Source organism: Octopus bimaculoides, chromosome 1, assembly GCF_046866305.1.
Source record: "Octopus bimaculoides isolate indiv1 chromosome 1, ASM4686630v1, whole genome shotgun sequence".
NCBI lineage: Eukaryota > Metazoa > Mollusca > Cephalopoda > Octopoda > Octopodidae > Octopus > Octopus bimaculoides.
The window spans coordinates 157,091,176-157,105,535 of NC_142928.1; the positions used below are offsets into that span (position 1 = coordinate 157,091,176).

The window sequence follows — 14,360 nt, forward strand, 5'->3', positions numbered from 1 at the left end:
CCATGGCAGGACGCCCTTCCTAATGCCAACCATTTTACAGAGCATACTGGGGGCTTTTTATGCAGCCCCAGCACTTGAGAGGGTTGCCAACTAGCTTGCAAGACAAAAGACCTCTAAGCTGAGGAAGGGAGTGTAACTGAAGGAAGTGACTGAGCCGAACCATTGAACACACACACGCACGCACGCACGCACGCACAAAATACACACATACAAAATCATACTTCAAGCCACTTTTCCATGCTTGCATGAATCAGAGGGGATTTGTTGAAGCAAGTTTTCTATGGCCTGTTGCCATTCCTGTCACCAACCCTCACCCATTTCCAAGCAAAGCAATAATTCTCCAGTCTATCAAAACAACAAAACAGACCAGATATCGTTACAAGCCTCCTTTGGTTACAGATTGGGTGCCTGACTTCCACACTAGGTTGTGTGTTTATGTCCATGAGCAAGGCACTTATTTTATGTTACTTCATTCTACTTAACTGAAATGTCAACCATTAGTAGCTGTGGGCTTACCTTTGCAAGGTGTTGGCATTCCATGCAGGAGAAGAGCTTGAACCCTCAGTTGCTTCCATATCCCAGAAAGTGGAATAAGCTCTGGTCAAATGAACCAGTAGGCTTGCAACAGGTTCAAGTGTGTATGTGTATACACATACTAGCTTACTGATGTGCTCACCAGGTAACAGTTTTTAATTTTACTGTGTGACACTCACTATCTCATGTAAGTTATATATATATATATATATATATATATATATATATATACATATACATACATATATATATATATATATATATAACAGTTTTATTATTTATTTATTTAATCTATATAAACATTAGTGTACAGCTAGTAAGCCATGACAGGGAAGGGTGTATTGTAGCCCTTATATAAGAAACAGAAACAAAAAGATGTAGAGAATAGCTAAATTTTTTTTGAAGCTTCCATGAATTGGAAGCTTTTACATTGGAGCAAATTACACTATGGTTTGAGTAGTCTCCACAAGAGTATAAAATGGTGATTCCATACAATAATACAAAAATGTTCAAGAGATATTTTAAAAATTCCAATAAAACTATATAAAAAACAATAAAAGTGATTACTTACCTATAAACACCGTAGTGTTTACCGGATGCTCGGTCTCCACATATGGCGCAAATATGCTTGCTGGAGAAAGAGCCAGACATATGAGGTGGTGAGCTGGCTGAACCAGGACTAAGTGACATCATAGGTGGCGACCCTAGGCTGGACGAAGGTGGGGATTGTAATGGAGGCGAATGCATGTGACCCTGTGAGGAAATGTGGTTTGAGCCCAATGATGACATATTTGAATGTAACGAAGTTGGTAAAGAGGGCATCGCCGAAGGAACTGATGCAGGCATTTGAGGGGGCATGCCATGTCCAAATCCAAAGTAATGTCCATGTGAACTAGTCGGTGTTAGGGAGGATATGTCTGGTTTTATGTCAGGTGGAGAGTTCAGTGGCATAGAACTGACAGACGGCATAGAGCTGTCCAAAGTATCTGAAAAACAAAATTGAAACATTGTTAACATTCAAATTAACTTCTCACCTCAGATTTTTCTTTTCTTAACAAGGCTACACAAGACTAATTTAACAACATACCTACCTTGGACAAGTCCCTCACTTATCAATTTTATGTAAATATTCTGTATAACATTAAGCTCAAGTCATGACAATGTTATAACCAAAATACATATAGGGTATAGCATGGACAATGAACTCAAAAATAAGATGGTTATGATGTTTGTAAGGGAATTAGAAATGTAGAGAGGAACATATAGAGTAAATGAATAAGGAAGATTAATTAAAAGTTAATACAAACTAAGAGTCTCACATTAAAAATTAAACAATGAGAACTTCAGAAAATATCAGGTTACACCTGAAAACATGAACAGAGAAGTTATTTTGCTGAATCTTCCAACCTGAACAAGAGCCAACAAAGGAATGTGTGGCAGCTCAACTTGCTTAAGAGAAAAATCTCCCTTTAGCATTCAGATTATTTATTCAAAAGTAATGTTTAGTTATTCACAATGTTTTGAATTAAGCAAGAATTATCTTGTAGCTTCCAGATTTCGATGATGTGACCGTTTATTTTTACAATGACATTAGGGTAGGTGTGACAGACCAGCTCAAGTTGGTTTCAAAATAAAACCGGTAGAATAGTTCAGCCTAGTAAAGGGTTAAGACACATCTTACAATCTTCAATAAGGAAAGACATAATGAGCAAATATCACCATAGATACAGTTTCTGAACCAAAGAAAAATGGTCACTGGTGTATTGCTTTTGATAGCAGACCAACTTGAACAAAACTAATCTAGAGCTAAACAAGATCATGAAACACTGGATGAAAGAATATTTCTCTGAAAAAGTTTATCCAGTGAAATATTAGTAAACTTCAAATTTTTAATTCCAAATTTGTAAATATTTTCTATCAATTACAGGGATTTGAAAATTAAATTAACAAGTTTAAACTATGTATATTTAAATAACTCCCTCTCATGTTCTGACATCCACTTCCTTCATCCATAAAACTTCTCACTGCACACTACCTCTGACTTTCTTTTATCAGGACAGTGCCTCTCACTCTCATACAAAAGGTAGATGTCTGAAAGATCAGATTCTCCATTCTGCACAGCAACTGAACTCTTCTGGGAACTGAGTAAAATTGTTGTTGAAGCAAATCACCACCTGCTTCCAAGGACTAGATTTTATAAATTTCATAAAAAAAAAATTTTTTTAAGTGACACTTTTGACATGAGAAAAACTTTTAGTTACAAAATTACTGCATAGCTTTAGTAAACAAGCTGTATATTCATCCCTCAATCTCAGTTTCTCTCTCATATAATATATATATATATACATATACTTTATTTAAAAGCAGCAGAATATAACAAAAGACTGTTACTCGGAGTTAGTCTTTTGTTATATTTCTGCTGCTTTTAAATAAAGCATATTAATCTACCTCTGGTATTTGAGTACTCTTTTTTCCACCTTGTTGCACATTTTATGTGCTTACTCTGGTATATATATATATATATATATATATTTGTATAAACATACACCATATGCACTCTTCTTTAATGAGGCAGTACTCAGTGTGTAATAAGGATCTTAAGTTATTACAAACTTTATTAGAAATATCACACTATAGCTATTTCAATAACATTTGACAAAAACACTTCATTGAAACAGGGGTAATGTGGTAGGTCTTATAAAAACTGCATGTATATATGTAACAACAAAATGATACTAAATGTGAAATAATTCAAGAGAAGGAGTTGTCTCAAAATTAAGGATCAACAAATTTCATGTGGGGTTATTTCTATTTCCTTACAAATTATCCTAATTCTAGAGATATCCATTTGGGAATTTTTTAAGCACACATTTAAATTTCCTTATAGTGCACAGTTGGCCTCTCTCCAACTTGACACTAATTTGGATCTGTTTTTCCCCACCTACTTCTTAAGACCATATTGAAGGTGTATTGAAACAAAACAACAAAAAAAGCATACACAGTACCAGAAAGTCTAAGTTGAGAGTATATTGCATGGGGAGGTTGGCTAGGCATCTCTTAGGGATAGACATTTTTTTCTTAAAAAAGTTGTTCTTAACCATTAATTACTTAACCAAACAAAATTGTCTAACTCATTTATCATAAGGTCATCTCCAGAACTACTTTGTCAATATATTCACATCTTGAGCAAAGTAAAACTAACTTAGCCATATTAACACTCATCCAATCCTTCCCTCCATCCTATTCAATGTAGGAAGATATTCCTGAAATACTCCACCTCCCACACAACCTAACTCTCTAAAGAAGAATGTAAGGGGAAAGCATAATACAGTAGTAGCTGTAAAGAAATATCAAGACGATATTTTGACCCCCAATGTTTATAGATAAAAATACACTAACTATAAAAATAGAACAAAATAGAAGCTGAAATCATCAGTTCATGCTGAGGTACCACTTTGAAGGGAAACTAGTACTTTGTTTTTAAACTAACATCAGATGTCAAGTGATGATTAGGGACAAACAACACAGACACACACACACACACAAATAAATACATATAAAAAGCTTCTTTCAGTTTCATCTACCAAATCCACTCACAAGGTTTTGGTTGGCCTAGGGCTACAATAAAAAACACTTGCTGAAGCCGCTACACAGAGGGACTGAAACCAACACCAATGGTTGAGTAGTAAGCTTCTTAACCAGAGTCACACATGGACTCTCAAATCTGATTCTATTCTTCAAAAACTGCTATAGTAAACAAAAGTGTGACCAGAAAGAGAATAACTTCCAGCAAAAGCAAAATAAATGTTTGAATACATAAATATTTAGGCTTTATAGATATATGATAAATAAATAAAAACATTTAACAGTGTGAAGGGAGGGTTAAATTTGTATTCTGCAAAAGCTATCAATTACTCTTATATGATACTCCCAAGTAAAAGCTAATTCTTTTTTTCATTTTCAAACCAGAAAGATCCTAACATCACAGAAGAATCTCATTTAAATTTCACACGAACCATGCATATTTAGGGATGTTCTATCTTTTTCTTTTTAAAAATCAAAATCAGTATTGGAAACTAAATTGCATGATTTTCTATTTTCAAAGCAATTCATCCTGCATGTCTATGCTTATGTGTGCACAAGCTATTTTCAATATTGTCTATAGTAATTATGCTAAGTCATCCATTTTTCAGTTAATTGCGTGTTGTAGTAACAAGTGTCTATTGCTTCATTCTCTTCTTAGCACTGTTCCTAACTGAATGAACATAGCTTTATAGCAGAATATACTCCAACTACAACCTTCATTTTGGAAGTTTGTTCTCAGTTATCTGTATTTTATCAAACTTCTAAGGGTGCTAAACCAAAGAACTGTCATTATTCTCTATAGTCATTTTTAACCCATCAGTATTTAAACAGGTCATATCCAACCCAAATATGTTACCTGTTTTATGTTCTAACCACTCAGATCCAACCTATCACACTTACCCTTCAATGCCATTTTAAAAATATATACAATTGCATCATCAAAATTTCGAAGCTACAAAATAATGCATAACTAATTAAAAAGAATTTGAATGAAAAAGAATTACATTTGGCAGAATAATCTGAATACTAAAGGGTTAAATTACATGCTCCCTTATTCCTTTATCTTGAGAGTAAGCCTAATCAATAATAGATTGGTTCCTCTTAGAATTCAGTATACCTGATACATACAAGTTACTTCTAATAAGAGAGATAAACAGCAGAAAATAGAAGCCAGTAAGATGTTAAAATACATTCACTTAAGCAAATATCTGTTGTGCAAGTTATAAAAAAAAACTGACATTCAAAAGAAGACTAAAATATAAATATGGAACTATAAATATTTCAATTATAATGAAATATATAAACACACACTGCAAATAAAAATACTAGCAAAAAGAAAAAAAAATCTACATTCGATGAAATTTCTATTAAAACCTTTTTACCCTATTTAGTTACTTAGTTTTTCATCTACAACTAAAAAACACTAATCGATAAACTTTTTAACCTAATCCTGAATTAAAAACAGCTTATAAAATCCCAATGGTTCTTCCTCACCTACATCAGAGTTGTTTGTTTAAGGCAGTCTAAGCAATCAACTCATGAAAGGGGCTTTTACAACTGTCTAAGCAATCAACTCATGAAGGGGGCTTTTACAGCTTGTAGCAAAATTTACTAATCCAGTAATGCTGTTTTATTACTAATCCAATAACTATGATTCATTTACACACTAGGAGATAAGTCAGAATTTCCCAATTCTTTTCAGCCACTCTCTTCTTGTAGCCTGGAAACTTTAAGAGTTTGATATCAAATCAATCATACAGAAAGCATGCTTTATATTAATTAAAACTCTGACACACAAAGATATCTATTGTTCATTATCTAAATTGTAGATAAAGAAAAATACATTTAAAAATTTGATACATTCTCCCACATAAAATATAAATTGGCTACACAAATTGCAAGATCAATGACTTTAGAAATATATAATTTTAGTGTGTATGTGTGTGTACCCACACACATGCATATGACTGTGTAGTTAGTAAGTTTGTTTCCCAACCAGTTTGGATTTGGGGTCCAATCCCATAGAGTGGAATCTTCGACAAGTACCTTCCACTATAGGCCTTGGCTGCCCCAAACCTAGTAAATGAATTTGATAGACAGAAACTAAAAGCCCATCGTATATTCATATACAGGTGTATATTGGTCTTGTCTTGACATTGCACGATAATTACAAACAAACATCATTGTCATTCCAGCAATATCCCTCCATGGGGTAACATTGTTTTGCTTATAAACAGCTGAGGGTTGACAACAGGAAGGGCATCTGGCCATAGAAAATTGTTCTCAATGAATTCTTCCTGAACCAGGCAAGCATAAAAAAGTGGGTATTAAAATGATGATATAAAGAGACAATCTAATTCACAGAAATACAAAACTGTAAACTGAAGCTTTTCAAAATTCTATTTGAGAATAGGAAAATCTCAATTTAAAATTATCTTGCAAACAATTTTTTTTTTCTAATTTGATATCTCCATAGTTGTTTATGTTTTAGAGAAGATACTCTTTCAAAGATCTTTTATTAATAGTCTTTAGAATTTATTGTTGAAATTATTTTTAGTTAAAACTAAAGCATGAGAACTTAATCAGGCAATTAGCTTTTGTAAAATAATTTTTAAATTGTAGCCTCTATACCTTTTGCAAGAAATTCATAAAAATATGTTGAAGAATAAAAAGCAAAATGTTTAAGAGAGATAATCATTAATTTATTTAGACTAATCTATATATACAAGAAAAAAAAAATGAATAAGATTATTATCATTATCTTTTGATAACTGAAATCCAGGGACTAATGAGCTAGATTGGAAAACATTCATGCAAATACTAATTTTTTCTAAAACCTCAAAAAGTACAAAGAACACAATTCACAAAATAAAGACTAAAAATGTTTTTAAAACTCATTGAAATTTATCAAATACCACATCTAAAATATTAAATACTATAATCTAAAATATACTATGATGAGATACTTATAAAATTTAGTTTGGAATATTCAATAGATAACAAAAATAAAATGGCAATTTGATAAATGTTTAGAAAGAAATATTTGAAGTAAAACTAGAAAAATACTTAGTAGATTACTGATGCAGAGAAAACAGAAGGATATTATTGGCTGCATCTTTTTACAGCATTAGATATGTCAAGTAGAATAACATCACTAAGAAAATTATCACTTTATCAATAGCCAGTTAAATTACTAACCATTCAGTTGATAACTATTATATAAAAATTAATAGTAAATAAACACAAACAGTATGTATAAGAATGTATAAGTAAAACAGAAATAAAATGCAGAAATGTTACTCTCTTGAATCTAAACAAGTCTGAGTTGAAGCATCTAAAATTATCTTCAACAAAATATTCTAAAAACAATCAAAATATGCTGCTGAGGAAAAGAGTGAGTGAAAAGTAGAATGCAGTGAAAGTGACAGAATGGCTGACTGAATCACCTGAGAAATGTAAATTAGCTGAGTCAACTACTTAAAAAGAAAATAGCTGTCACAAAATTTCAGTAAAAGCAGCATAAAAGAAATGTAAGAGTAAACTTGAAATAAATCCAAAATTGGGAGAAAAAAATATCAAGTTTGATTTCAAACAAATCTGCATGTTCAAACTTCCAGGAAGTCAAAACACAAGAGACATGAACACACACAATTAGAAAAAAACTTATAAAGTATATACTATCTCACAACTCGAGATAATTAGGGAAGATGAAAGAATTTTTAATACAAATAAAAGCAAAACTATAAAGAAGATTCATGTTGGAAATAATAAAACTAATAACTGAAAGAAAAAAAAAAAAGATACAGAGAACAGCAATTATGCTGCTTACCAGGAATAGAGTTATTAGTTGTCTCATAGCCAGCCCTAGCACCATTCCCTATCAGCCACATGGTAGAAGTTGTTTATCAGCAGTAATGCTGCTGCTGCCTTTAACAAAATATACAATTCAGATGAGTTTCAATTAGTGAATGAGGAGGACCACTGAAGGAGAACCTAATCAATGTAGAACAAATAGAAAAAAAAATGGGCCCAGCTGACATTTTGCTGGCATTTCCACCAGCATTCAAAAACAGAAAAAGGAAAACAAAAACGAAAAAGTAGAGACGTAGTGGAGATGTAGCAACTGATGCTAGTTGTATGGAAGGTGAGAAGTAACTCTAACTAGTGTGAGAGAAAGTTGTAACAGTGCCAGTGAAAGATAGCTTGCCACTTCCAGGGAATTATATTCAAAATGTAAAGCTCAAATATTTACATACTTGGGAAATTGCTTTTAAAGATCTATAGTTTCTGTAAAAGAGTATCACTCATACAAACTATCTTCCTTTCTATGTTCAGAAAATCACATATACAAGCTGTCTCTTAGCTTCAACATTCAGCAGAAGATTTGCAGTGTAGCTAGTCTCTTACAAAAGCCTTAAGAAATATCACATAGGAAAAAGATAAAGTAGATAACATTTGACTGGCCAGAAAACAATACAATTTAGAGATAAAAACAACTGAAGAATTTTGGATAAAAGACAGTAAAAAGAGAATATTCAGAGATGAAAAAAATTTCAAGTTGTCTTTCAGTTATTTAACATCAAAAAAGAGTAAGCAATCATAAATTGTTATCATTCATCAGAAGATATCTGGAGAGAATTGTGTAATGACTATAAAAATATACTTTTGCTCACATTTAGATAGAATTTTAAAGCACAATTTCAAGAATTTTCCTCTATTGACAAGTTACATGTGGGAATAATTAAATCAAGAATTTCTAGATGGAGCTGATATTACAATTAGAATTTAAGAACAAAAGAAAAAAAGATTTTTTTAAAATCTATATTACATGATAAAAACTATTTACTACTCAATTTCATTCTCTAATTTGAGGAGATTAGACAAAATAGGAAAGCAAAATTCCAGTCAGTTTGAAGTCTCTAGGGTATTTTTACTCATGGGTGAAGGAAGGAATATTGGTAAAATAACCAAAGGTTTTTTTTTCATTTTTTTCTCTCCCATTAAGAAAATTTTACCTCCAGCAATGAGATACTGAAAACAATGGTATAAAAGTGATTAATGAAGAAGCTATGAAAAAATTATATCATTTTTCTCCCCTTTCCCATATGAGAAACTGTCTTGTTTCATTGTAATATTGTTGAAAGCTATTCCAGTGTTTCATGATTAGTTCTCAAACAGAAAGCTTTTAACAATAAACAGTGGAGTTAACAGAACTAAGACAATAAGGGAGGAAAAAATGACCAGGACAGAGAGCTCATTAATGGAATATTTGGAATCCTTGTGAATTGCTTATAGATTAATAAAGTAGCTAAACAACTAGAAAAGAGAAAAGGTCTCTAAAACTGTTTAACCCAATAGAGAGAGAAAAAAAAAGCTAATATCTTGGAGAAATTTCATAAAGGGATGATTTATTAAAGCTTTCACTAGCTTTAATAAATCAGCACTTGTAATTTACAGCTACTTTTGATAAGGTTAGTCAATGAAAAAAGAAATAACCTTGGATTCTTAATAAGAATACAATGTATTAAAATTATTTGAGAAATTCTAATATAGTTAAAATTTCAAATATCTATGATCAAGACATTTCATTTTAGTAAAATAGACTTAACATTTGATAAGCTATCATCTGCATGCTAGTTTACCAGAATATCTCACTCAGCATGCAGCTTGTCCATGACAGCTACAGCATAAAAGACACATTTTAAGTCAAGCCTTCACTAACAGCAAGCAAACTAGGTTCTCAGCAATGAGCTGAATATAGAATTCTTAAATGTTTGATGCTATCTTAACAACATGTAGAGCGTTGCTGCTGACAATTATTACAACATCCATTTTCATTCACTATTTTTTTTTTTAAATCCTTTACCTTTACAAGCAGTTCAAATAGAATTGGAGAGAAACATAATTATCATCTAGGCTTACTTGTTTTTGTAATTATATCCAGCTGTCTAGCTAGAACTGTATTTAGATCCAAACAATACACGATTAAAACCTAAAACTATTTACTTCAGATATATTTATCACATCATTCAGTTTTTCTTTTTCTTCCTCAAAATCTTTCTTTTTATACACATGCTCAAAAAGTAAAGAAATTCCAGTCAACACAAATAGTTTACCTTAAATGATTCTAATCAGTGCCAGCACTAAAAATACTGATAGACTAAAATATTCTCAACATACATTAGGTTGCCAAGGTAGGAAAATTTAACTACCATTGATCTTGTAGTGAATTAAGGCCATATCAATACAGCCCACCACTGTTTGCATATTCTATACTTTGGTATTTTATACTCTGAACAAAAGTGTTTTTTTTTTTAACCTTCTTTTACTGATGCTTATAGGTCATATCTACTAATAGATGGATCTTTACCACAACTAGGTCATCTGGATACTGAAGAACCAGGCTCTTTTTTGTGTGCAGCCACTATTTAAAAATAAATCTAATACAAAACAACTAAGTTTATTTAGAGAAGCATATGAATTAAGAAAAATTTGTTTACGTATTAAAAAAAAAAATGCAAAAGAAACTGCATGGATTATGCATCCTAATAAACAATGTTGCCAACACAAATCCATTAAAAACTATGAATAGATGTATATCATTTATATCTATAATTAGCAGTTGATTTATTGGAGCTAAAGAGACTTCCAAATTATATCGATTTGTTCACTGTTCCACTTATATGAAAAATTTAAAAACTAATAAATGATTAGACTACACATTCATGTCAAAAATAAATAGAATTACACATTTAGTAAAAGATTAATTTATATTCTTAAGAAATCTTCAGAAACAACTTGAAAAAATATTCTCAACAATGTATTAGATATGAACCCAATCCCACTCCCTCTGTAATAGGATAATTATAATTTCTTTAACTTGCAGCAAACACAAGATTATTGATTGAAATGAAAAAAAATTCTTTATTCGTTAATAGAACAAAAGATCTACAGAGAAAGAAAACAGAAACTAAAATCTAAATAATACTTTATTATAGAACACAGGAAGTATATTGAATGAACCAAGATGAACAAATCTTTTACTGACTTCAATTATTGAACTCTGGCCATGCTAGGGTACTACCTTCAAGAATTTTAGTTTGTATGAAACCTAGTACAGTGGTACTTATTAATAGAAAAAGAGAGCAAGGTAAATTTGACCGGGTCAAAAAAGATATGAATACTGCAAAGAGAAGGTGGCAGTGATTCTGCCAACTTTTCCTTTTATATGCACACAAACCCACACAGGTGCTTGTTACACTGTGAGATTAAACCCAGAACCCACCTTGCAATTGTGAATCACTTCTTAGCAACACAGCCATGTCTGTCCGCATTTATAGGATTTTTATTTTTTGTTTGTTTTTTGAACAACCAATACTATACCATTTTTAGAAACAGTCAAAACAAGCAGCAACATTGAGGTTAGTTAATAAGATAGAATTTATTGTTCTATTTTGACAAATCTTTAAGTAATACATTACCACCTTGTAACTATAAAGATATATTAAGCAATTACTGAAGCAATTATTGCTCCACAATATCAGATGCAACTCAAAGCCAACCCTCTTCTAATTATTAATGTACACGCTATTTTTTTCAGAAGATTATGGTAAACGAAAAAGTCATTTTGAATGACATAGCAGCAAAAACATTTGCAATAAACATTTCTACAAAATACATTTCAATATCTATTGAACAAAAAAGAATGTCAGAATTGATAGCTATGTCATTTTTATAAAATTGTTAATTTTCTTCGTACAAAAATGTTGAGCTAACATTTATATCTAAGCTAGTTTATCAGACTGGACAAAAGAGTATCTGAAGAAATATTTTCAAAATACAAATACTTGATAACATGAGATGAAGAGATTTATTTATCTTTTTTAAAGTTTCATGTGATTTTGGTGAAGGGAAAGATATTTGAAACATAGCTGAAATATAATTAAGAAAAAAACATGTTCAATATTTGCCCGCCCACTAATCTATTACTGATAAAGGATCTTGGTAAATTTCTTCATACCACTTGAAGTTTTCCAAATTTTCACAAGATCCAATAAATACTATCTTAATTAAAGTTTCTCAATCAAATAACAGAAACTGTAAGAAAACGTGGGACTTTCATCCCATTTACAAAATACACCACACAAACATGTGCGTATGCACACACAGAAACATATACGTACACATACAAATAAATACACACATACACACACTATACATAAGCATTAAATTGTTCATTCAGTTTTTTTTAGTGTAAGGTGATGGCAAAATATAGTTTTTTTGAGCTAATTTTTAAAACACCAGTACTATCAGAAAGTGTAAAGCACAAGCACTCTTGAAGAAAAAGAAATCAGGAAAAAAAATGATCAGAAACAACTTTAAAAAACAAATTTTTAAACTTCTCCATAAACATTAAACATACATACAAAAATATAAATTTGTAAAAACATTCAAATGCTGTATTTAGTTTTGCTTTACGTTCATTTTTAACTCACACTAAAATGTGGTTCATTAAAGTCAAACTTGAAAACAAAACCTGACCATAAATTGTTATTACATCACCTTTGGCTTTATTTTAGTCTAACCTTTGGTATATTGATTGAGCCCCTCCCTAATCAATCCTGTGATTATTTTTAAAACGCAAGTGATTAAGTATCAAACACTTTTCTTTAATCAATATAAGTTGATATTAACACATTGTTGCATCATGAAATCCTGCTTTGAGATAAACTAAATATACAAAACTTAAACTTATCTAAAAAGTAGAAAAGATTGACAATTTTGCAAATACATTTACATAATCTAGCTTCTTGATAGTTCTTATTTTTTTAGCGTACATTTGACCGTATGAAACTACTCGATTCAGAGACACAATGTCAATGACCAGGCTTGAAGTTTCTAGTCATCCACCTTTCATAACAGTTTAGCTAACCCATAATATCTGACGACCAAGTAAATACAGCTTGAACTCTTCTATTCATATTTGTACTGCTGTTTCTTTATTCAGCCTATTGATTCAATTCTATAACAAGTTTCTGCTCTCGTGGAGATTGATTACAGTAGATTCATCCATAGATCGAATATCAGTGCCGCTTTAATATCTTCCTCCCATGCCTACCGCTTGCGCTGAAAATAACGTGATAGCTTTTAACAAATTTGATAATCAGGTCAGATTAGGCTGACTCAGGTGTCTCCTCAACATGCTGACATTCGCCAATTATACAAGATACATACTGGATGCTGCATACTGAACGGTCTTCGTAATAATAATAAAATAAAAAATAAGATAATAGTATAATTTTTTTTAATCTCTACGAATGAAATTTCATGAAAATACACTTTGATAATGATTTGTTCTTATTTAATTTCTTAGTAACGAGATCTAATGAAACGTCTCTAGTTCTGCATAATTTAAAATGTTCATTTCGGGAACATTCTTGGTGTTTCGTTGAGAGACTTAAAAGAATCGTCTAAGTCTAGAGAACCTGTGAACACCATTATCTTTACATCATTAACATCTCTAGAATCTAGATATTTGTAACAATGTTAAGTTACTATTGAATAAATTAAAATAATGTTCTTCCACATCAAAGTATTCTTAAAACTCCACGACGGCCATCATGAGATTAATTCTCTACTTGAAATAATAGCATCTGCAAGCAAAATCTTCGTGTGTCTGCGGTGGGGAACAGAATATCATGTAATTTAAATCCATGAGAAAATCTTAAAATGCAGATTTGGGGTGGGGGGAGGGTATATTTGTTTTTGTTTTTGGTTTTTTTAAATAAATCAAATAGGATTTAATTAGGACTCATATCAACCGGAATAATAGCTGGGGTTGGTTGGCGATATAATAAAAAAAAATTTTTTAAAGACATTAAAACTAGAAAATGAACATGAATTAATAAAAAGGCAAGCTTCCGCATACACTTCCGACTTGTGACATGCAAGTTTCCTAATGAGATCCTCTTGATCATCATGAACAGCTCATAGGTAAAGAGGGAGTCAGGAAGTCAAGAGTAGCTAGCAGAGCGAGATAACTAAATGTATATTAGAACAGATCCCCTATAAACAAGTCATTCATTAAGTATTAATGCATTATCAAGATGATGCGCTTACTTCTTGCTCGTCACAAAAAAAAAAAAAAAAGAGTAACAATCGTCGATTATTTTATTAAAGAGTGAAATGCTCAACCAAATGAATGAAATCTACATAAACTATGAAATTTATTGAATCCCCAT

The 14,360-nt window shown here is 31.3% G+C and overlaps 1 protein-coding gene across 49 annotated transcripts in view; it reads right to left on the reverse strand.

The window, feature by feature from the left end:
* Positions 1 to 14,360, reverse strand: part of LOC106868437 (retinoic acid receptor RXR) — a 584,509-nt gene that overhangs the window by 96,540 nt on the left and 473,609 nt on the right. For 45 of the 49 annotated variants that reach the window (XM_089360965.1, XM_089360953.1, XM_089361057.1 and 42 more), the window contains one exon: positions 1,106 to 1,520. In XM_089360965.1, the coding sequence (XP_089217091.1) occupies positions 1,106 to 1,520 (415 nt within the window). Of the gene's footprint in view, positions 1 to 1,105; positions 1,521 to 7,948; positions 8,257 to 14,360 lie in introns of those variants that run through there. The other 4 variants (XM_089360918.1, XM_052971808.2, XM_089360938.1 and 1 more) reach the window with 4 other exon arrangements.